The sequence below is a fragment of the Chlamydotis macqueenii genome, chromosome 9 (genome assembly GCF_036417535.1).
Source record: "Chlamydotis macqueenii isolate bChlMac1 chromosome 9, bChlMac1.mat, whole genome shotgun sequence".
Classification (NCBI taxonomy): domain Eukaryota; kingdom Metazoa; phylum Chordata; class Aves; order Otidiformes; family Otididae; genus Chlamydotis; species Chlamydotis macqueenii.
Window position 1 is genome coordinate 27122495 of NC_141564.1, and position 23603 is coordinate 27146097.

The 23603-nt window shown below is 53.2% G+C and overlaps 1 protein-coding gene and 1 long non-coding RNA gene across 12 annotated transcripts in view; one reads left to right on the top strand and one right to left on the bottom strand.

Annotated features, from left to right (window-relative positions):
* The window catches only part of MBNL1 (muscleblind like splicing regulator 1), an 88088-nt gene extending 72979 nt beyond the window's left edge, over positions 1–15109 (bottom strand). For 6 of the 11 annotated variants that reach the window (XM_086755139.1, XM_086755135.1, XM_086755134.1 and 3 more), the window contains exon 1: positions 6851–7009. Coding sequence is in view for 1 of the 11 variants with exons in the window: in XM_086755138.1 (XP_086611264.1) it covers positions 6851–6859 (9 nt within the window). In the remaining 10 variants the exon portion in view is untranslated. Of the gene's footprint in view, positions 1–6577; positions 6700–6850; positions 7010–7102; positions 7242–14975 lie in introns of those variants that run through there. The other 5 variants (XM_086755127.1, XM_086755140.1, XM_086755131.1 and 2 more) reach the window with 5 other exon arrangements.
* A 468-nt stretch (positions 15110–15577) lies between these two features.
* LOC147599750 (uncharacterized) lies at positions 15578–20522 on the top strand. Its single transcript, XR_015259430.1, has 2 exons — positions 15578–16759; positions 16889–20522. It is a non-coding gene; the product is annotated as an uncharacterized LOC147599750 (long non-coding RNA).
* The last annotated feature ends 3081 nt before the right edge of the window (positions 20523–23603 follow it).

Sequence of the window (23603 nt, forward strand, 5' to 3'; positions counted from 1 at the left end):
GCGCGCCCCGCTGCAGGCTCAGCCACCGCAGGCTGCGGCCATCCACCCGCGGGCTATCTCCTCCCCACATAAAGTGGGAGCCTGGGGCTAGAGAAAAACTGAGCGAGGAGCATTGAAGGCCTTGCAGAACCAAGCTGATGAGCTCTGACCGCTCTCCCTTTTTTAGAAGGAAAAATTCCCATTAACTTCTCTGGAAGCAGGACTGGGCCCGGAGCCCAAACATGCTCTGGGTTCCCAAGTCCTTACTCACCACTCGCAGCCGGGCTTGCTTGCGCGGGAGCCAGCAGCGCAGCAGGAACGCGCGGAGCCGCTGCGGGCGTGTGGGAGCCCGGGCTGTGGCACCGTGCTGCTCTCTGCTCCTCCAGCACCTTCACCCGAGCACGGGCAGAGGAACAACCCATGCTTCGTGCCCGCTGCGTTACAGACCACGCACGCACTTGGTACACACTGCCTGTCTCTGTCTGTGGGTACGTACAGAGGGTGAACGCAGAGGCCATCAGCTGAGCTCCCCACGCGGCCTCTTCGGGCAAACTTGAGCCTACAGCCACCCAAGGCAGGATGGGTTATTTACAACGCTTTCAACATTTTATTTTTCTCTGCAAATAATACCTGCTCCCGGTCCAAGCCCAAGGCGTATTTTGCCTTGCCAGATGATCTGCGGCCGCCTCATGACTTATTGCATTGTTATCACGGCTAAGCTTAGCAAACAGGGCTGCTAAGTCTATTAATCTTCTGGAACACGAAGTCTGAAACCGTAGAAACAAAACAGCTCACTACAAGATATATAAAACGTGGTATAGCGAGATAAGGGGGAAATTCAGCGCGCGCTCTGTTAATTTTTTTCTGTGCCACTGCAAGCCAGACTGAGGCACTTTAGTAAGACCCAGCTCTGAAGGTACCATCACTGACAAGTACATAAGTGAGAAAAATGCCTTTTACAAGGGCAGCCTCCCGCAGGGGCCGGCAGTAAGGTATGCTTCCAGTAGGAGAACCCGGACTCTAGGCAGGAGTTTAGCCTGCCACCTGTGAAGTCACACAAAGAACTGATAAAATGAGTGGAATACAGCTGGGCTAGCGACAGAGGGCTGCGTGAAACTCTCTGCTCAAAAAGCCAAGTGACTAGACATACTTTAACCCATCTAGTACTCACTTCTTTTTATGGTGCCGAAATTCATTCTGATTCAGCCACCGATATACAGTTTGTATATTTACATCCCAAAATATTTTTCTGTGACAATAAATATTTGGCAGATTTGCCAGAAGCATAAGGTCCTCAGAGCAACACAGGCAGCTGCACGCCTTCTGACAGGGCTGATGTTGTTTCTCTCCGTAGCAGGGCTGCAGAAGGACACACAGAGCGGGGGCTGCGCGGCAGCAGGGGGACAGCGCCGCCCGCGCCCCCGTACTGGGTTAAAGCTCATTACACACCTGGCTCGTGGAAATGATAACCTGGCCACACAAAACTCACGGCCCATTTTGGATCACTCCAAACCGGCTTCCTCCGTTTTCCTGTGCAATCTGTAGATTCAAAGGAAAATGAACTCGGAGCACGCTGCTTAGCATCCCTGTGACACAAGTGTACCTTTACCTTATAAACTGCTGCTGCTACTGCTAATTAATAGCAGATAGCAATCACCTCATTAAAAAAAAAATCAAGCTGCATTTAGTGAGAACTTAAGTTATAATTTAGTGAGGACTAACAGATTATATCTACTGGAAACTTTGACTTATTTTTGTTATAGTACATTAAAAGAGAGTTCTCCCAGCTACCTCAAATAAAGATATCTTGGATAAAAATATTATTTTATAACAACACAGCACACACACACCGTGTGAAACATGAACTATTTCACCGGGTAGTAGCTGACAGCAAGCAGACATTTAAAAAAAAAAATAATTGATCCCATAGGAAAAGCAATTCTCCTGACACACAGCTGCATTTCATCCCACGGTCAGGGCACATCAAACCCTCAGGTGCTCACCAAACAGCCCGAAGGGCGCGAGCAGCCCCCCCACACACCAGCTCCTGGCGCTCCTGTTGCGTCCACGGAAGCTACGGAAGAAATTTCAGAGCAGCCTCAGGGCAGGAAAATTTACTGCTGGTTCTGAGGGCACAGAACAGTGGAAACCAAGATTTGTCACTGGCTTTATTCTCCAAGCAAAGCAACCACCAAGACGCTCACCCTGCACAAACTGCTGCAGGTGGAAAGGGAAGGCGGGACACCGACCGCTTGCTGGAACGCCCTCACCACGAACCACGCTCCGTTACAAAACCCCTCTGGCAAAACCTTCACCTTCCAACTCTTCATATTATATGCGTATTTTTTTTTATCTTGGGATGTATTCAAGTTTCATGACAACTGTGATACAGTTCTAACAGTCCCCTCTCTTTCCCTGTTAATCGCTGGGCACTGTCATTGGCACTGATGGGAATTACAATTGCACATCTTCATGGCAGAACAGACTCCAGACGCCACCGAGGACAGCAATAGAAACCCACGCACGTGTTTATCCCGCCAGTAAATAATTATGGGGTGGTAGGAAGGAAATGTTGTTTATGTTGCTGCATTACTTGGAAAACTGAGTTTACAAGATGTAATTGTTAATAAAATTTTTAAAAATAATAATCATAGGCAACTGCTCCAATCCCCAAGAACACAAACAGTGGAGACCACCACACGCGCTGGCAAAGGAAAGCCCTGGGGCCTCCGCCTGCCCCCCTCTGCCCTGCGCGGGGCTGAGCACAGCAGGACAGGTTTCCCTGGGGACTCTCGTGTCAAAGAGACCCAACCCGGCCAGATCCCACACCTCACAGCTGCATTTCAGATGTGCGCAAGGCAAAGGAAAACACATACGAAGCCTTTGAAAGTAATGAATAGTTACAGCAAGGCATCTTTTATAATCCAACACGTGTGACTTCCTCGGTGTTAGCGCTGTTAGAGAAACGACACTCGCAGTTTATACGTGCGGTTCGTAAGCAGCAATTATCCTCTGTTCCGGGCATCAGGAGGTGCTAGGGCTCATCCTCCTAATTACAGCCATTCCCATGTCCTTACTGCCACCGCATTAAATCTGAGGTGGCAGAATAAAACAAGCACTTAAAGGAAATAAAAACAGAGAGGGAAGCACACGCTTTAATCTGAACTGGCTGTGAGATCCTCATCTACACCACAGTGTAAGAACCTTTACTGTGGCCAGGTAACCCATCCTGCCCAGTACGGCGAAAACCACGCAGCTCTAACCCTCCGTCTCCTCTGGGCAGCCAAAACAACGGCCTGCGGAGCAACACCTCTTTGCCTGTTTAATGTTTCCTTTGGCTGTTTGGTGTGACACATCATCTCCTGCACCTCCAGTTTACTTTCCAGGTTTCCAGTACGCACGGGCTCTAAGTTCAGGGAAGCCAGATTCGCAGCTGCTGCAGGGATGTGAAGCTCAGACACGGCAAAGGCTGCAGAACGGTACATTCACCAGGCCTCTAAAAACCCCTGGAGGACAGACTGCAGCGAATGACATCACAGGTTCCTTTCAACAGGATCTTCCCTGCTTACGGAATTCTGGAAAGTAGCATTTCCGGTGCTCCCGAGGCACGCAAACTGCACAGGCACCAGAAACCCCCATGCAAAACAGGTTTTAAAAGAAAGCAGCAGCAGCACCTGCTACTTTCAAATACTTTACACTACTTGTCAGTGTTTGGTATTTGTCACGGAGGTCACTAAAAATGTTAATTTGTTCACTCCTTGGCCCGGCTACAGGGAGCAGAATACAGATAAACTCAGTAATTATTACCTAGTAATACTAGAAAACGACAAACAGCATCTGAGACTTAATGAAGCAACAAACTAGTAGAATTCAAGAGGTGGAGTGACGCAAAACAAAATTAACCTTCCTCCAAAACTGAAAACGAATGTCTACACCTAAGGCTTGAAGCAGCTTGATTCCCACTGATTTATTTTTTATTATATTGTTGAACTTCCCAAAGCAGAATGAACCAACAGCATTTCCAGGCTATAGTAGAATCAGCAAATCCCCGCGGCACGTCACAGCCGGCAGAAGCAGCAGCGGGCTGCACGTCCGTGGCCCCGTGCGGAGCCTTTCCGCACCCCAGCCCTTCCCAGGCGCTCGCGGTGCGGCTGCTGCCACGGCGAGGTGCTCCAGGACCCGTGCGGCACCGCACCAAGCCCCCATCCCAGCACCTTCCTCAGGATTATGCTTTTGGACCTCCTCAGTCTCACGGGGATGCGGTGGGCTGAAAGCCCTCACAACGCTGTACCAACTGCAGCAAGGCAGCCAAAGAGTAACTTCTTGGCCACAAGTGCCTACACAAAAAACTCTGAAGACCGCGCTGAATTAGGAGTATGATTACCTCTGCAATTGGATAATAGACCAGAGAAATTTTAAATTAAAATTCTCCGCTTCCACTAATTAAACTGTTTTGTTGATGCTCCTGAAGACAGATACCATCCACTACCTTGTTACCCTACCAGATCTACAACTCTATCGTCTTCTGCCACGAGGGCGAAGGATGCGGGCCAGACACCCGCCGAGGAGGGCCGGGGCTGCAGGCAGCCATCGCACACATCCAAAGCGGCGATTTCCCGTGTTTGCAATACAGCTTTCGGCCCAGAAAACACAAAGCTCGTGCCTATCCAGCACGTGGCACAGCTGTCCCTCACACCGCTTCTGAGACAGCCAGCATAAAGGAGGATTTGGTGGGCAAATGAAAAGAAACGACAAAGCACGGCTGTTCCCCCCGCGGGGAAGGCCAGCGCGGCGCAGTGGACGTATGGAAACCATACCCTCCGCTGCAGCTGAGGGGTGTTCACGGGACGGCTTTGGCACCGTTTCCTGACTCAAGTGAATGACAAATTGCTCGCATAATGCCCCAGTTTTGCCCACTGATTCAACTGCCCCACAGAACAACAAAGCATCCCGGGACTCAGATCCCTGCCTGCCATTCAAAATAATTTTAATCCGATGACGGCTTTAAGGAAATGACACAATAAGTACGCCCTGCCACTTTCTCTCTCACGTATCAGACTAAGAATTTGCTGCCTGCATATTATTCCTCAGTATCCTGAGTAAATAACCACGGCACAATCCCGTGCTTTCAGGTGTCAAGTGAAGCAGGCAGACTCCACAACTACCGTTCAATCATACATACGACACACAGGGTAACAAGTTTCCAAAATTTTCACAGCTCTGGAGACTAACCACTTATAAAACTTTACGTGTTCGGTCATCGCTTTTCTATTTAAATATCTTTTGTTTCAAATCAGCTTAAAGAAGATTCATAGCTCAGAAGCCCAGTCTTTAAATCCAGGGAAGTCCTATTCCATTTTACAATGTTCTGGTCAGCACCTGATCCGACACGAGCCGCGGAAAGCAGGGTGACGTAGGCCTCGGAAAATTTAAATTGCAAAAGCACGTGCTGCAGCCGCAGAGCCCAGCTCAGGGCGCACCCACCCGGCATCCCCGTCCTCTCCAGACGGACCGTCGGGTGCTCCGCTCCCCCAAAAGTCGCACAGGCAGCATGCCCAGCTCGGCGAGCGGGGAGACTCCTGACACCGCGGCACATCCTGACCTTCCACGCACGGGAGAATGTCACCCGTCTCAGGGAAACCGGGGATGCCGAGCCTTTGATTTCGTTCTCTTCTATCTCCTTTAAACTGCCGTAACGCTGCTGTACGCCAGCGGGTCCAGCGAGGCTCAGCGCCAAACAGACGCAGAGCATCAGGGAGCTGCGCGATGCCCTCCCGTGCGCCCCGGCAGGGCCCCGAGATCCACCGCCGCTTCCCAGCACCCGACCTCAGGTTCTCACCCTCAGACTTCCCCCGCAGTAATAAGTATCACCAGTTAATTAGTCACTACGCAAATTATTTCCTTGTTGTCACTTGGGAACGCGTTGTCATTTCACTAGAATCTTTTTTCCGCAGGCTAAGGAAGAGATGGCCGTTATTTACTCCATGTTGTTATTTACGCACCTCTCTCCTGCCCATCACAGCTGCGCTGACCCTGCTCTCACGCAGTTCCGCTCTCTACGGCTTCGGCACCTGCGCCCTTCTGCTACTGCCGGGCTTTGCAGCATGTGCTCCTCCCTCAAAAAATCACCCAAATAAATAACTTCTTTCTAAAGGAAACAGAGCTTTCCAAAATAACCGTTTTGTACAGACAATATCCCTGCATTTTTCTCTTCTCTTCTCTTCTCTTCCACTAACACCTCAACAAACCGATTTGTTCGCGGTAACCAAACGTGAAACAACAGTTCCGAACTCAGGAACTCTCTCCGAAAAGAAAAATAAACCCAAAAGCTCTGTTCCCACCCCGCCAGCGCAGGCACCCCCGCCGGGACCGGCCGCGCAGCCCGCGGGAGCCAGGACGGGATCTGCTCGCCACCGCGCTGTGCGCGCGCCCGGGCTGGTGGCGTCCCTGTGAAGTTGCCCTCTTCTTTACCGATCCAACCCAAAAAAACCGGCTTTTTTTGGAGCACCCGCGGCGGCAGGACACGGCACCGAACCCGCCGCCGCCCTCCCGCCGCCGTCGGGGCCTTCCCCGCCCTGCCGCCCCTCTCGCCCCGCACCTGCCCCGCACGGCCAGGCCCACGGCCGGGCGGGTCACGCGTGGCGAGCTCCTGCAGCCGGGCCGGTCACTCCTGGCGAGCTCCCGCAGCCGGGCCGCGACGCCTGCGGCCCCGCCTGGGACGCGCGGGGCCGCGCCGCGGGGCTCCGCTCCCGGCTCCGGACGGCCCCCGCCCTCGCCCCTGTGGGGCCGCCGCGCCGGGGGAGGCCCGGGCCGGGGCGGGGCGGGGGCGGCGGGGCCCCGGGCACCTGCCGTCCCCCCCCCCCGCACTCACCTCTGGCATGCTCGCGGGGCGGCGGCCCTGCCCGGGCACGGCGGTGGCGGCCCGGCCCGGCCCAGTCAGGGGCGCATGCTGACAGCGCCGCCGGCGCGGCGGGAGGGGCGGGGAGGCGGCGGCAGCGGCCCGGGCTCCCCGCGCCGGCCCCGGCCCCGGCTTCCGCCGCCGCCCCCGCCCCGCCCGGAAGCGCGCCCCGGGCCCCGCCGCGGCCCCGCGGGTAGGCCCCGGCCCCGGCCCCGCCGCGCTCACCTAGGCCAGGCGCGGCCTCCGGGATCCGGGCGAGACAGAGCGGCGGCGGAGGCGAAGCGCGGGGGCGTCGCGGGCGGCCCTGCCCCGCGGACTCGCCGCCTCCATCCTCCCCGCGGCCGCGCGGCCCCGCGCCTCGCCAGGCACCGCGCCCCGGCCCGCGCACGTGCCCGCCGCCGCCCCCGCGCGCGGAGGAAAGGGAAGGAAAAAAAAATTAATTAAAAACAAAGCAAAGCAAAGCAAAGCAAAGCGAAGCGGGGGGAGGGCAGCCGGTGGAAAATGTCTCCGGCAGAGCGGCCCCGCCGACGCTGGGCCTGCTGCGCGAGGTCGCGCGCACAGTGTCCTCAGACGGCAGCATCCATCAAAACGCGGTTTTTCCAGCCCCCCAAACGCTTTTCCTCGGGACGCAGTAGCACCAATCTGCTTTCCAGAGCAGGCAGAAAGACCTGTTTTCGGCCTGTTTCCCACTCTTTCTCCATCCTGGCAAAGAAAGCCCGGTGCAAACTGGTGATTGTTGCCCATGTGGTCCCAACGAGGCGAGCCCCTCGGGGAGCTGCGCTGCTGGGCGTGGGGATCGCTGCGGGCCCCGGGGTGCCCTGCACCCACCATGGCTGGCACCCGCCGCCACGGCCGGGCACTGCCCTGAGCCACCCTGGGCTCCACAATAGCCCTGTCCCGTTGAAAGCGGCACACCCATCACCGAGGGCCGGTTCTGCTGGGCCGAGCATCGCACAGGCAGGCATCCCTCCCACGGCGCCGGTGACACCCATGGGAGGAGCGCAGAAAAAGGAGCCACGCTAACCTAGATTAGTCGGACACAATATCAGTGTGTCCCTTGCAGGACAGTCACACCTAGGGCCACACACAAAGGAATCTCAACAAAACGAGGTGGCACTAAACTAAGGGACAGATAAGCGAGGGACATACACCCAAATACGCCAAGAGGCAGGCAGGCTGCCGACGGGGGACGCGCGGGGTCCGGTCCCACCGGCATCAGCCTGGCAGGGTGCGTAACAGGAGCTCCAGGGGACGGTGCCAGGGACAAAATGATGGGAAGAACTGGAAACAGCCTGCCAGTGCTGAGACTGGGGGATGCACAGAGATGATCTTCCAAGAGTGAAGGACTGTACAGAGCAGGGAGCAATCTTGTCTCTGTATTTATGGCGGTGAGGACAAGAAGATGGGCTTAAACTGCAGGGAGAGAGACTCGGGCTGGACTTAGAGGGAAAAAAGGACTGACAAGGTACTACATCAAGGTTAGACACTCGTCTGGAGGAGTGATTTAGGTACACTCCATCCTCCTGGGGCGAGAAAATGGATTAAGTGACCCTTTGTGGGCCCTCTTCTAGCGCTTTCTTCCTCTGACCCTGCCGAGGTTTACTCTTTTTGATCTATACTTCTCTTTTAAAGTGTGCAGCCTGTTCCATCCCCGAGGCTCACAGTATACCTCTTACATTGGTCTTTTTTTTTTTTCTTTTCTCCATTTGCCATTAAAGATTCCCATGCCTTTAAAAACTATGTTTTTCTGTTCTCTATATTTTACTGTTTTAATAAAATCACTGGCAGGATTTTCTGACTTTGTCTTTTGATATCAAGACAGCAGTGGTGTCTTAGCCAAACTCACACCCAAACCCTGCAAATATTTGCACTGATTCCAGGAAACATTTTGCTCAGTATTTTTTTTTTCAAAGTATTGCATTGTATGAATCATAGAATCATAGACTCACAGAAGGGTTCGGGTGGGAAGGGACCTTTCCAGGCCACCCAGTCCAACCCCCCTGCCAGGAGCAGGGACATCTCCAGCCAGATCAGGGTGCTCAGAGCCCCGGCCAACCTGGCCTGGAATGTTTCCAGGGATGGGGTATCCACCGCCTCTCTGGGCAACCTGGGCCAGGGTTCCAGAACCCTCAGTGGAAAAAAAATATTTCCTAATATCTAATCTAAATCTACCTCCCTCTATTTTAAAACCATGACCCCTCATCCTGTCACACCAGGCCCTGCTGAACAGCCTCTCCCCACCTTTCCTGCAGCCCCCTTTGGGCACTGGGAGCTGCTCTCAGGTCTCCCCGGAGCCTCCTCTTCTCCAGGCTGAGCAGCCCCAGCTCTCTCAGCCCGGCCTCACAGCAGAGCTGCTCCAGCCCTCTCAGCATCGGCGTGGCCTCCTCTGGACCCTCTCCAACTGCTCCATGTCCTGGAGGTGAGACTCCACCTGCAGTACTGTGTCCAGCTCTGGAGCTCCCAACATGAAGCAACTGTTTATTGATAAGGCTGAGGATATTTCAATGCATATACACAATACATTTTTTAGAACAACCTCAATTATTCTCTTTTCCCTTAAACTTTTAATCGCAATTTCTGTTTTCTTACATAGGGAACAATTCAGAGAACTGTTACCTTACAGTGAGCGCTCCAGCAGTTTCTGTTCCTCCCTGCTCCCTATTACTAAACGTAACAGTAGGCCAATTAGTCAAGACGAGGAAATCCCCTCTCCCCCTTGGCGCAAGGGTCTGCCCAAGCCGCTCCCTCAGGTGCCGAAGCCCAGGCTGACAGGTATCTCGGCGGCGAGATGACCAGCGTGGCCGCCCACGGCTGCTGCCTGCCAGCGCTGCACTCCCGCCTCGCCGCAGGAATGGCAGCTTCCACGGAGGCTTTAACCTCGTAGGTTTGGCGAGCACTGGAACACGGACATGTCAAACGCTCGCAGCTCCACCTCCACTGAGCTTTCTCCTCGCTTTGGTTGTGAGAACTAAGAGCTGTCATATATATGAGTGTTCATGGAGGGAAAGAGGGTGAATCCTGTAAACAAGTTCTGCTGACAGCGTATCTGCACCATGCCAAAAAGACATCATAATGTCTATAAGAAGGCAATTTTTTTCTGAAGTCTTGTAGCTGTTACGCATCTGTCCTCCACGGGCAGAGACTGTGGCGCAGGGGCATGCACGGCGAGAGAAGGGGTTCAAGGGCTGCCAGGAGCTGGGTACCACACACTTTAGAAATTAAAGCACAAACACCTATGGAAGGCTTTTCCATGGTTAAGTTTTCAAATTTGGTCCCATCTCCCTCCTCGCCCAGCAGGGGCACTTGGCCGAGGGGCTAATTTAGTGCTCCAGTGCACACGCTGCTTGGGATGTCCCGTGCCCCACATCTCTCTTCCTGCTCTCCTCCTTTTGTGGGGAAACACCGGGCACTCGGAACGCCTCTGTCCTCTGCACCTCACTCCATGCCACGTATGTTTTAAACCATGCGGCTGGCGTTCGGCCCCAGCCAACGTGACCAGCAGACTACAAGGAAACTGCAAGGCACATCGACATCGGGGAAGGCAAGGGAAAAGACAAAGGCGTTATCTCAAGCATCAGGAGCGTAACTTGCTTGTGTTACCTTGTTCCAAATTTACTTTTTCTACCAAACACACTGAGGGGTGTAGTTCTGCTAGCACTTTGTCTTTCCATCTTCTCCCTCTTGTGCTTGTTTTTCCCCCCCAAATCTTGTAATTTGTGTTTATAATTCTGAGCATCACTTGTTACCCATAGTCAGTTGTTCCAAAAAAAAATATTTATTTTTACCTTACAAATGAAAAAAACCTAGTACTAAAGTGGCATCGCCACTGCAATGGAATGCTACTTTTACTGATGTGTAGATACTGAGCCTCTGTTGACTTCTGAAATTTCAAATGATTGCTCAGAATTTCATCCGCCACATCCTTCACTCCCTAACAGAATAAGCCAAGCCACTTTGCTGTTTGCTTTGAAATTCGTTAGGCCTGAAAACTAGAAGAAATTTGCCTTTAAATTCACTTTTTTCCCTGATCCATACTCAGGGCTGAACTAGGCAGAGTTATGTTTTGTGAGGTGAGGTGATAACGTGCTTTTCAGCTTTAGTGAATAATCCCCTCCTTTACTTTGGGAGACAAATAATATTACCTGCTGAAGAGATCTGAACTCCGGCTGTTTCCTTCTCAAGGCTTTTTGTTCTGTTATACAGCCCGGCATTGCTGTAATTAACTCTGCTTTTTGTGTGCTCTAATCAGACCCTGCCAGAGCACGCAGTGAGGAACGGGTCGAGCGTCCCTCCAGACAGAGCAGCCGGGGAGCATCCTGGAGGGCCCAGCGCCCGAGGAGACGACGGCACGTCACCGGCTGCGAGAGCGCTCTGGTATTTTCTGTTTATCTTTTTGGGCTTTTTTTTATGGAAGCTGGAGACTGAAAGGACATAAAGAAACATTCCTTCTTCTTTCAGCAAAACATGCCGTGAATTTAGACTTGTGTTTCAAGGAAGCGTCATCCATGTCAGTGAAAAGTTCATGGCAATTGGTGTCCCATCGTGTTTATATACGTGCCTGACTTACGGGACTTTGCGTGTCATTACCCAAAGCGGCAGCGGCGCAGATGTGCCCTCAGATAGCTCCAGCACTGGTGCACACGCCTTGGCGTTCTCTGGGAAGGAATATTGTAACGGATCGTTTGGTGCGCTTCCTGTTTCTGTTCTGTCACAAAGGAATACGTGCGGCCGTTTCCTCTCCCTACGCTGACAGCAGTGCGCAGGGCATTTTCAAAGCGGTTCTTCGGGTCACAAAGCTTTCTGTACAAACTGCTCACCACTCAGGTTTCTCTTAACTAACAGCAGTGTGCCAGTGTCGGCACAAGTGGTGTTTTCTATACACAGAGCTTGCCTTAAAAAATAGCTGGTGTCTGTGCCGTGCCTGCTTGTCCTGAGGAGCAGGTACGTGGGCACCGAGCTGCTCAGGCACGGTGGAACCGCAGCCCCCTCCCCAGCCCCTGGCACCCCTGCTGTAAAGGGCCCGGCTTCGCCGCCATTTTCTGTCTGCCTCAGTAGTTAGCTTTATGGAGTTTTGTTTCCCCATCAAGTCCCTTTTCCCATGCCAGCACCCAAGGACCTGCCTGGTGGGTTTGGTGCTCCTTGTTTTGGAGGCCGCATCAGCCTCCCCAGGGAGATGACACCCCCTGGCCTTTCTTCTGGCACCGGGATCCCCCTCAAACGCAGCCCTCCTCCCACACGGCCCGGGGCCAGTTGGCTGTATTGTTGGGCTGAGGCCCTGTTCGTCTGTGATGCCATTTCTGGCCATATCCCATAGAGCGAATGTGCCCGGTTTCACAGAGGTCTGTACAGGTTACGGGGTCGGCCTCAGAGCGCGGATGCCAAGCACAAGCTCCGCAGTGACCGGATGTAAAGAGGAAACCCTAAGGAAAGCGCAGATCCGGTGGGCTCCCAGACCATCATCTGATAACGGTAATTACCATCTGGGATACCAGACAAGACAATGGACTAATCTTCCAGCAGAGAAAGATAAAGAAATACGTCATTGTACACTTAGCTTCATTCAAACAAAAAGACATAAATCAGGCGACAAGAGAAAAAAGAAAGACGCTGTGTACAGAGAAAGCATTTTGAGAGACACTTGGTGTTTTAGAGTCACTGTGGGTTATTACAACTGGAGCAAAAAAGAGGAACCCCCTTCCTGGCTGAGCTAATGCAGCCCTGGTGCAAGCGAAGCAAGAGCCTGACCTCTGAAAGCTGGGCGACGGCTGCCTGCCCTCCCCTCCGAAGCCCAGCGAGGAAGGCTGCAGGGCCCGCGAGCACCCAGCCCCGGTGGCAGAAGCCCCCCAGGCACAGCAGCAGGAGTCCAGGGTGTCCTGGGTGCCCTATGCGAGGGGGGCTCCTGGCGTCTTCATAGCTGCACCTCAAGCGGAATAAAAGCACTTCCCGCTTCTGTTCCCACTGCAGAATGGTCTGAAGGGAAGAGTCTACGGGGAAAACTGAGTGACAGCTCGTCCCGTGACAGGCAGGGTGTTAGGGACGTAAGGTGAAAATACATTTGAATTGTCTCCTTGTTGTGACAAATGTGATAAAGACTCTGAAGGATGACGTAGGTCTGCAGAACTAAGAGCCTCGTAGATCGTTTCTAGCCCTCCCTCAAAGCTGGCTTTCTTAGACATTTGGAATGGGCTGGAGAAGGCAACTCGCCGATTCCGCAACCATGTTCTTCAGTCGTCACTCCCCAAGAGCAGCCGCCCGGCAGCCTGCTGCCCGCCCACGCAGCCTCGGGGTCCCTGTGAGCTGGCGCAGGCGACAGGCGATGCGCAAACGCGGGCGCACGCAGCCAGCGAGGAGCAAAGGCCACAGCTCGGCCCGCGCCCGCGCTTTGCTTCACACCCCAGCTCCTGCCCTACCCCACCTGTTGAGCGGATCGGTAAAAACCACAGTGCCAATCTAGCCTGAACTGTGTCTTGTGGCTTCATTTTGTCATACCAAATAGCTGGAATGCAATAGTCACACAACCAAATACCTTGTACTCTAATTTCCCTATTGTGTTTTTTTTTTTTTTTCCTTCCTGGCTTTCATTAAAGACAGCTACACAAGTTACTTCAAACATGGACTAAACGCGATTACAATCCTGGGGAAGCTCTTCTCTTCCTTGCGCTCTTATTTGCCCAGCACCCATGAAACTCAAGTTCCCCAAAAAGGCCTGACATTAAATTTCAGTCTTGCCGATAAAGAAAGCAATCGTTACAGCTCTGCTAGCACAGTGCAACTTCCGCAGTAACGAACTTCCGCTTCTGCTTCACGGCAGCACAGAGGCCAGTGCTTCTGCACGACCGTGCTCAAAGCTATTTTTTTCTTCAGTTTCAATGGTGGTATCTGCAAGTGCATTTTAGTAAGGATAATGTACGAATTTCAGACTTGGCCCTTCCACCGTATTGTCCTTTTCTTGGAAAGCCTCCCGCAGCTGTTAAGTGATAACACTTTTATTGAAATTAATGAAGTACTTTAAATCTCTACTCGTCTACAAGCACATAAATGAGCAAAATCCACACTGCTAATTTCGCCGCGAATCATTATAATATACGCTACATCCTTTGCGTTCTCTGTAAAGACGATTTCTTGATCACTTTTCAGCTCATGCTGGAGCCCAGCTGGCGGGGCCGGGGTCTGCTTCCACTTCACCCTCTGCGGAGGGCCGCGCGGATGCCCAGTCTAGGTGAGCTGTGCCTGCGGCCCGTCATTGTATTTAATCACAGAAAACCCATAGGATATTTGCTGGCAGCAGTGTATTTCACGGCAGGAAGCCGAGCATTCACTCTCGGGGGATTAATGTCATTTTCATTTCTTGTGGGCTTTACCAACAGTGCCAGGGATCCGGAGCGATGCTCTGGGGACAGGCACCCACCCACCCGGCCCAGGGCTGGAGGGGACCCTGTGCCTGGGGAGCAGCGTTCAGCCCCACGGAGAAACACGTCCGAACTGGGGAACAGCTACGGCGGGGCTGCCTCAGCGCAAGCAGCCAGCCCTGTCTCCGCTCCGCCAGCACTACAGAATAAACCCTTACACCAGCTCACGCGGCTCCTGAGAGCGCGAGAAAATCTTCCGCCAGCGGAGCAAGCTCCACAGGAGCTGAGCTGACAGAAGGACAGCAGAGCAGAAGACAAGAGAAGGACGCTGCGGCAGCCGGCTGCCCCGCCGGGGCTGTCCCGCGTGTCCCTGGACGCGGGTCGGTGCGCGATCGGGTCCCCGGGTAGCTCCACACCGCGGGGGTCCCGCCGCGCCCCGAAGGGTCTTCCTCAAAACCTGCCCGCTAAGTTCAATACTCTTCAGAACTGCAGAGTTTTGTTGCTTAAACTTTGCATGACAAAATCTTCTATTTCGCACTCATTTCTCTAACATCTGTCGATCTTCCCTAACTTCTCCCAAGATGGCAAGACCTCTGTGCCAAAGTAGGTGCAGTGAAATGCAGACACCATAGAACACTTAGCTTTCCAAACAGCTTGCCGTAACGCACTAAACAACTGCGCGCTGTCCTGCCGCGAATCTGGATGGCCGGCAAGGGCCACGAAGAGGGGTAAAAAAGCGCAATTCTTACCTGGGGGCCTGATGTGCGGGGTGCGCGGGCGCATGCTGCAGCGTTCTGGCGGCGCGGCCACCGCCTCCTCCGGCAGCGCGCGGGGCTAATTACGACACGCGGTTTTTTTGCAACAGCGAGATGGCGGCCTAGCGAGGGGGAACTGGTGAGAGGCCAGAAGAATTACACTTTCCAAACCCTATAGAGGTCTAAGGACGTGAAATAAGCTGTTTGCAGTAGCATATGGCGGTAACCACGGCGACGGGCTGTGGTTTGCATATATATTTTCTTAAAGAAGCAAAAATTACTTTCGGCTAATAAAAAAAGACACAAGGGGAAGTGCTTTTGCATTGCAGCCGCATCTCAAGTTGCAGGGTGGGAGGCTGGCGTCTTGGGCAGAAACGCGTGTTTCGAAATGCACCCGTTGAAGCCATCTCGGCTGCGACCCATTAATCTGCCCCTCGGCAGCTGGCGGGGGGCCGGGCTCAGCCCGCCCGACAAGGCCGTGGCCCGCGGTCCCTGGAAGCGGGGCGATGGTCGGGGCGGCGCCCCAGGGCTCCCTTCCTGCTGCAAGCCACAGATAACAGCTGCCCGGCCAGCACTGCCGGCGGCGCCCGCAGCACGGCCGGCCTCGCCGACCAGAGGCATTTACACCCATTTTGGTCATTTCTGCTGTGGCTGCCGCCATCTCTGAGCTTCCTGCGTGAGCAACAGCCCTTCCGCCCACAGCCCGGCAGCGTGAGCGCTCGCCGCGGAGCTTGCTAGAAGCCTCCCTTGCTCAACCCAGGGAGGGAAACGCTGTCCCCCGGCTTCACCCTCGCCGCCCGCCTTGGTGAAACCGCAGAGCGGCTCCCGGCCCACGGTGGGTACTGCAGAGGGCAGGGCACGCGTGGGTGGCAGCTGGGGAGCAGCAGTGCAGGCACGGCTACGGCAGAAGTGCTGCCTGGCTTCCTCCCTGCCTGCAGAAGCCGCTTTCCGCACAGGGTGCGTGAGGGCTGCCCGCGAGTGGGGCACGGGACCTAAGCTGGCGAAGCAGCCTGGTCCCCGGGAGCTGCATCCCTCACCCGCTCCCGGGCATGCTGGAGCTGCAACTGGGGGTACAGCCAGCCCAGAAACCAGCGTGAAGAGACGCTGCGGTCAACACTAGCAGCAGTTATGGACTGGATTTCTTGTTATTTCTTCCCACTCCTCTACCAGTGTCTCCCTCTGCTACTGCCGCGCTGTCAGCGAGCCGGTGTCGAGGCCGAAGGCTCACCATCCCATCCCGCGGGATGCTGCACGAGGCCCCAGAAGAGCTTTGCCATGGTTGCGCAGCCCATCCCAGCCCCGCTGCATGGCCCAGCACCGCATGGCGCTGACAGCATCCACACGAAGGCTTCTTCCCGCCGGAGCAGCGGGGCAGCGCCGACCCTCGCACCTCTCCCTCGGCAGCAGGCTCCAAGGCCCCCTTGTCTGAGGGATTTTAAGCTCTTGCTGCTCACTTGAGTCTTTCAGAGAGGAGAGCGTGCAGACGGCGTCTCTCAAGGATCTGTTGCTGGGAAATAACAGAAACGGGTAGAGCGCTCAGCACAACACTTACTGTCCTATGCTTACATTTCTTTTCAAGTGGCAGGACTTAACCGCTGACTCCTACAGGGTGAAGCACCAAAAGATGTTTTTCAGGGAGCAGGATGCTCCAAGTTTGATAGTTTGGCACCTTATATTACACCGTGTTTCACCTTTATATCTGGCAATTAGGACGTGATTTAAAAACCAAACAGCAACCGTTGATGAAATACACCTGCAAGGACAGCCCTGGGACACAGGTGAGCAAGCGAGAGAGGTGAAAGCGGCCCGACGCGCCTGAATGGTTCCATGCCATTTTTCAGCAACATGAGGCTTTTAAATAAAAGAACTATCCCATTTGAAATCTTGTTTTTCTTCTCTCTTTGAAGGTACCGCAGTCACCCCAAACCTCCCAGGACCACGCGTGTTCTGCATGCCCGCGCGGCTCGGGGCCGGCTTGCTCTCTACCAGTCTCACAGTAAAACCCTTCCCTTCTGCCCTTCTTTCCCTTCCCAGCGTTAGTTTAATCAACGGAGGCAATTAACCTAGCAAACAGAGCAGGAAAAATGCAGTTACCTCCTCCAGCAAGAAACACCTCTCTCCTTTCGGTAACCAGCGATCTTTCCCAAACGGAGAGTTGGAACGTAAAGCCAGATCCAGGACATCGCAAAGTCTCCTCATCGTGAGTCTTCCTTTCAGCTGCTGATAAATAACAAAATACACCTGAGTGGCAGAGTGTAAATGGCAAGCTGATTTTCCTTTACTAAGATTTTGGAACAGTCTAAGAAATAGCTGTTCCTAGGGTAGAACTCGGTGCGTTTTTGTAAAGACACAGATAACTGTGCATGGGGGGGCTCCACTTTTCCCCGCCCGAAACCTTTCTTGGGCAAAACCCAGGCGCACTGGTCATTTTTCAGGGCTTTTCAGAGGTCCAGCAGCCTGGTCAGAGTAAAATCCCCAATGAGAGTTACAGGCACTCCAAAATTTCAACCTTACACTTTTCCAGGTGTGCCAGCCACCCGTGCAGCAGCCCCCCGTGCCTCAAGGTCTCAGTCAGAATGCGGGCGGCCCCGGAGAGGGGTCCTGTTCCGCTCCGAAAGTCACGGCTGAAGCGGCGCAGAGGTGTTTCTCCCGTGCCGTACAGCTCTCGCACTGCTGGGCACAGCGCGTCAGCAATGTCACCCTTCTCGGCTCTTCAGGCAACTCGCTTTGATGTGACACTAATACACGAGCTGCCAAAGCGCTTAGAGCAGGGCCGGTGTGCTTTTCCCGCAGCGCCAGGCACGCAGCTGGGGGAGTCTTCACGCCCTGCTGAGTGGAACTGGGTGTTAATCACTGATTGAGGACGAACTTGTTGGCACGTTTTTTGCTCAGACTGTCTGCTTTGCTGTGCTTCCTTCACATCGAGCTGGAGTATCGTCAATGCCAGACTGCTTGGGGAGATTTGTCGTGGGATGTCAGATGACAAGGCTTTCTGGCTTGTTTTTTTCCTTTTTTATTATTATTACTCCTACAGACTTGTCCAAAGCCTGAGGTCTTTCTTAGGCTTTATCCTGCAGATATTAAAGTAACGAGAAGGGCTTTCTCCTCTCCGTCACCTCCGGCGGGAGCTCAGCGGAGGGAAGCCGACGGAAGCCGCGCGCGGCGCCGCTGCCTCTTGCCTCCGCGCTGGAACGACATCTTTGCTGCTTGGCAGCTCGTCGGCGCTTTCTGCGTGTTCCCTGGCTGAAGTCATAGCCCGGCGTGTGCCTTGTTGCTGTGGAGATGCCTGTATCGCAAACACAGGAATACGATGCCAGAGAGCAAACAGCGCGCAAAAGCAGAAGGGCTGAGCAGAATACTTCCTTTCCCTGCAAATGTCATTAGCAGCTGCTAACCCTGTGGAGGAAGGACCTTCCGAGAGGACGGTGAACGTGTCTCTTCCTGGGGCCACGCGTGCCGTCCCGAGGGCAGATGTCTGCACCCAGGGCTGGTGCCACGCGGCCGCAGCAAGGCCACTGCCACATCACCGCATCTGCCACCTGCACCCGACGCTCCAGGGGTTTGCTGTGACTTGGGCTTTTGGCTTGAAAATGTAAATGCGTCAAGATGTTCAATTCACGTGACAAAGCTCTGAAGAACCCCTTCATGGCATGGCAGCCACCTGAAAAGCCTCAGAGGAGAGGAGCGTGCGGTGCCATCACATGTTATGATCTTTGGGAGGTTCTGGTAGCGCCTGTTGTAATAGGTCACTGTTGGATTTTTAATTGTTCTATATGGGATGCCGCTTCAGAAAGAGAATCTGGGTGTTGGAACGGCGGGCAAACTCGGCCTTAGGGTTTGCATTTTGAGTCCGGGGAGGCTGGGAGCCCAGCACATCTTGGGTCAAAGCCTGCAAGAGAAGCGTGGTTGTGGAGGAGCAGCTGTGCTGAGGCTCTCGGGGCTGGGCAGCGGGCGCAGGGGACCTGTAACCCGCGCTCCTCGGCATCGGCTCCTGCTGCTGCCGTGGAGTAAAAGACCCACAGAGCCGTCCAGGTCAGCTGCCACTGGGGGACCTGCTGGCAAAACCAGGGTGTAGGACTGCTCGGGGTCTGTAAACAGCCCCACGTTCATTTCCTGAGTCAATAATACAAGTCCATAATTATGCAAATTATAGTGGCTACAGAATAGATGGAAAAAAAAAAACAACCCATAAACAGTTCTCCCAAGCCCAAATATCCTCCATAGTGCTGAAAGGCCCCAAGTTTATATTCAATTTTGTGGAGTTTTTTTAAACAGAAAATTTCTGCTTCTTTTTTGAGAAACACCTCTCATTAATACCTGTTCTCTGTTAAAAAAAAATCCCATTTGAGCAAGAGGCAGAAACGTAAGTACCACCATCTATGGTCTTCATAGTGTTCGTGTGCTATGAAGGATGTAACTGGCACATACACACACGTATCGCTCGCACGTATGGTATTTCCCAACTAGGACATCGACTGTTCAGCAGAACGGAACCCGAAGGAGCGCAGCGTAGCCAAGAAGTAACAGGAGCTAAGACCAAGTCATTCTCCTGGGAAGCTGTGTGCTGAAGTCAGCGGGGACGTGCTAGTTCCTACGAGGCGCAGGTAGCTCTGCACAGCCGCCCCCCTGACACTGAGCAAGCCTTTGCGGACCACATCGGGAATCGGTTGAAACGCCAACGGGGAAAAGCCGCCCTCGCGCAGCAGCCCCATGTATTCCCCGTGACTCCCTGCGGCCGCCGCCTTCCCGGGGTCTCCGAGTGGCACCAGCCACCGCTGTCACAAACCTCATTTATAAACCTCCCAACTTCAGTCAAAGCTCTGTGAATTTCTTGGCTAAAGGGAGCCGGGAAGGCACGCAGACCCTTGTGCTATATATAATCCCCTAAAAATATCGACGCTCTCCTGTGAGGGAATTTGTGAAACCGGCCAACATCTTCCCAAGCCGGTTTGCGCTCTGATAAACAAGACGGACATCCGCGGTACTTCTGCTTCAGCAACAGCACGTGTGGGGCTGAGCAGAAACAAAACCTGCCAAGTTCTCCCTCACCAGTACTGTGGTACCCAGCCCCACCAGCACGCGGCTCACCAAGCGGCATTTCCATTGCCGATACCATCCATGGCTCAAAAGCCAGGGTGGCAGAGTACAGGAGTGTTTGTACACCCTGTAGCCCTGACCACACAAGACAGCCATGTTTGTGCTGGTGTCCTTGGAAAACAAAGTCCCTCTCAGGTTTGTAGACGTTCCTCTTTGGTAACGGCAGCAGGATAATTCGTGTTTCACGTCCTCCTCTCCCATTTCACACCGTTAGCAGAGAAGGGCTGTGACATGCCAAAACCATTTTAAAATCAGCGTCCCCGCCGCCCTGGAGACCCCTTGCACTGTACGACACTCGTGTCTGCTTTGCATGAGATGGTGAAGCCTTTACAAACCTTTTGCCAGGGGAACAAAATTTGGAGTACGCCTAGGAACTGCAAAATGCCCACATTAGTCTATTTCTAGAAAAAGAAAATAGGTTCATGATTAAAATACTTTGTACTGTAAAAATGAAGTTTCTAATATGATTTTCATACAGCAATCACTAAAAAACTAAGGAAGCAGTTAAATGTTTCACATCAAAAGCCGTGGGGCGGACCTGGACATTGCTGGAAATCCAAGCAATAACCCCCATCGTGCATTTTTTCCAAATTTTAGTGACAACAGGAGTCGAGGTTGCTCATCCCCACCTGGGAGCCTCTAAAGCCAGCCCCCGCTGGTGAGCACCGGCAGCGGGTTCAATTTCTGTTCCACAACTTTTATACCAAGCTGGGAGCCCCGGCCAAGCGCAGGAAGCCCCTCAGGGTGGGCCGGGGTGCGTGCGACAGCCCGGGGGGCTGCCCCGCTCCCGATCCCTCGGTGCAAGCCCAGAGCTGGCCCCCGTGGAGGACTGCCAGCCCCCAGTACAGACAAAATGCCGTCACCAGTGTTTGCCTGCGCGGGTGGGGAGCAGCTGAAGCCGTCTTGGAAGCACGGCACTGACAGTAGCACGGGAAGGAGAGGGGCCCTGACACCGCGCTGTGTACGGAAGCCGCGTAACTAAATCTGGGTTGGTTTTTTTTTGTCTGTGGGATAGGAATTATGATTAATGACAACAGGGAAAAAAAAAAGGCAGCTAAATATATTAAACTGAAGCTACTGTTCAGATGCTGATCTAGTAAAATATAAAACAGAAAAAAAAAATCCACTTGGAACTTCCTGAATTCTACTTTTTTCTCCAGTAAAAAAAAAAAAAAAAAAAAAGAGAAATCCAGGCCATTTCTATCAGAACAGAACTGATCCTATGGTGCTGTTTTCTTTTTCTGTGCTGAAGGGCTTTCTGTTCCAAACATGTCAATAGCTTTAACGCTTTCTTAGTAAAGCTGACATTTGTCTGGCCAGACACCTGACTCTGTCCTTTTCATTATTTTTCTAAGTTTTGGTCAGGCCTTTGGCTCTGTTTTGAAAAATAACGGTTTTAAAGGTTCTCAGGGGCAGGGGCGCTTTGTTTGAAAAGAATAAGGACACTTTGGTTAATTTGTAAGGGGTTATTTGAATCAGAGGAAACGTGGGAAACATATGGGCAATCTCTCCTCTCCCCAGTCGGAGATAAAGCATCCTCTCTCCTCGTTTTCGTCCCGGCGTTTGGCGATAACAGCTTTGCCTTCCTGCTGGATATCGTGCCGAACAGATCCAGACTGGAAACAGAGGTCTCTTCCCCGATACGGGAACCAGTAGCGGGATTCTGGTATTTTTATATTAAACACCAGCGTAATTGGTAACAACAAACTGGGACTGTGAAAGACCCTCTTACACCTTCTGGTGCTGTCAGGCAGCTTCCCTGTTTTCCATGAGACATTGTATAACTCGGCGCAGACCCGCGCTGGCCACGAGCGACGCCACGGGCACGTCGGCTCTGGCACCTCCGTTTCCCTGAGCTCCATCTGACGTAGCATTGCAGAATCACGTCGGCTGGAAACGACCTTCAAGATCACCGAGTCCAACTGCGAGGAGGGGATGGGCTCAAGGGAGCAGAACACGTAATTCCTGAAGATGAAAGGTAAGCAGTATATAAATGCAAAACACACAGGTGAAACAGCTCTGATGCTTATTTGGCTTCCGTGTTTTGCATTTTTGCCTTTCGGAAGTTAAATCCCGAACAATGTTCATAGCTATTAAAGCCCTTTCTGCTGGAATTTTTTTTTTTTTTTTTTAACTAAATGTGTCCAGGCATAAAATAACAGATAGTTTAAAAAGTGAGCCAGTGGATGCTTTGGGGAGCAGGCTGACGAGGCCCCAGACAGCGGATCCCGGCCGGCTGTTCATACTCAGCTCCTTGGGCACAGGCCAGCGTAAGCGTGGCATTTAAACCAGGCAAGGCAGCCATGCTCCCGTGCATTTCATTCGTAATAATGCCGGAGAACAGCTTTGTGGCACCTTCACACTAACGTGATTTGTGAACCTGGAACCAGAAGTATTCTCGTTTCGCAGCCGGAGCAATGTACAGTGCTCCATTAACACTGAGTTACTGGGCTAGTGCGGTTCCCAGTTCATCCCCCACCCTGACCTCCTGTTTACCAAAATACCTTCGCTCTTTTCAGTGTCAGACACCGGTACAAGACCTATGCCACGGTTCATTGTCACCAACGGCTTTGCTGTTTGGTGTTACTTTCAAAATCTCATTCCATGCCATGGGAACAACGAAGACCTTCAGTCTGCGTGTGCTACAGCCCTTCAAAATGCCATTTCCCCCCTAAGACTCACAACTAATTTCGTTTCTCCTAAATCCCAAGGACTTTAAGAAGTGGCTGATGAGACTGAAGGGTTTGTTATTGCCTGAGGAACATGGGTTTGTTACTGCAGCAATTCTGCCAACGCCGCCCTCTCGAAGGCCGGTCTTCTTGACAGCGCAGCACTCTGAGCCCCATTCACACAAGATAAGTGGAGATGTCTAATATAGCAGAGTCACAGATTTTTAGGGATGAAAAAGGTTTATCTCTATTTGCTAAAAGGAAGCGTGTGCCATCGCTTCCCGACACTTTTTCCGGAGCTTTGCACAGCCCCACGTCAGAAGGTCCCCACCGACAGCATCGCTCCCCTTTCTCCAGGCAACGCTGGCCCGGTGCAACGCAGCACCAGGCACCTTTTCTGCAGATTTCCAGGCCTGGTGCTGCACTTCATTTTCTTTCCAATCCTACCTGTTATCATCCCGCTGCCTGGCAAACAGCCAGCATAACTCCTCTCCTTCCCTGCCTTTCACAGCCTCCCTGTTCCTCCAGAGCAATGGCGCGTTCCCGCCTGCACTGACTCAGCCAAATTAAATATTAAATATTAACTCCTAAAAACGTTGCTCGTTTCTCCCTCTCACTTATCTCCTGGGCGAGGCTCCCCGTCAGCTCCGGAGCTTGCCCGTACGGCATGCTGACGGCACATCCCGAGCGTACGGATGTTCCCTTAGAGCACGGGAGGGTGCGTGCTTTTGGCTCGCGCACATCCAGCCTACGCTGTGCTTCAGCCGCTCCGAAGGAGAAGTTCTGCACGCAGCGGGAGCCTGGCAGTACCGTGCCGTGCCAGCATTAGGTTAGATTATTTCCACCACCTGCTACA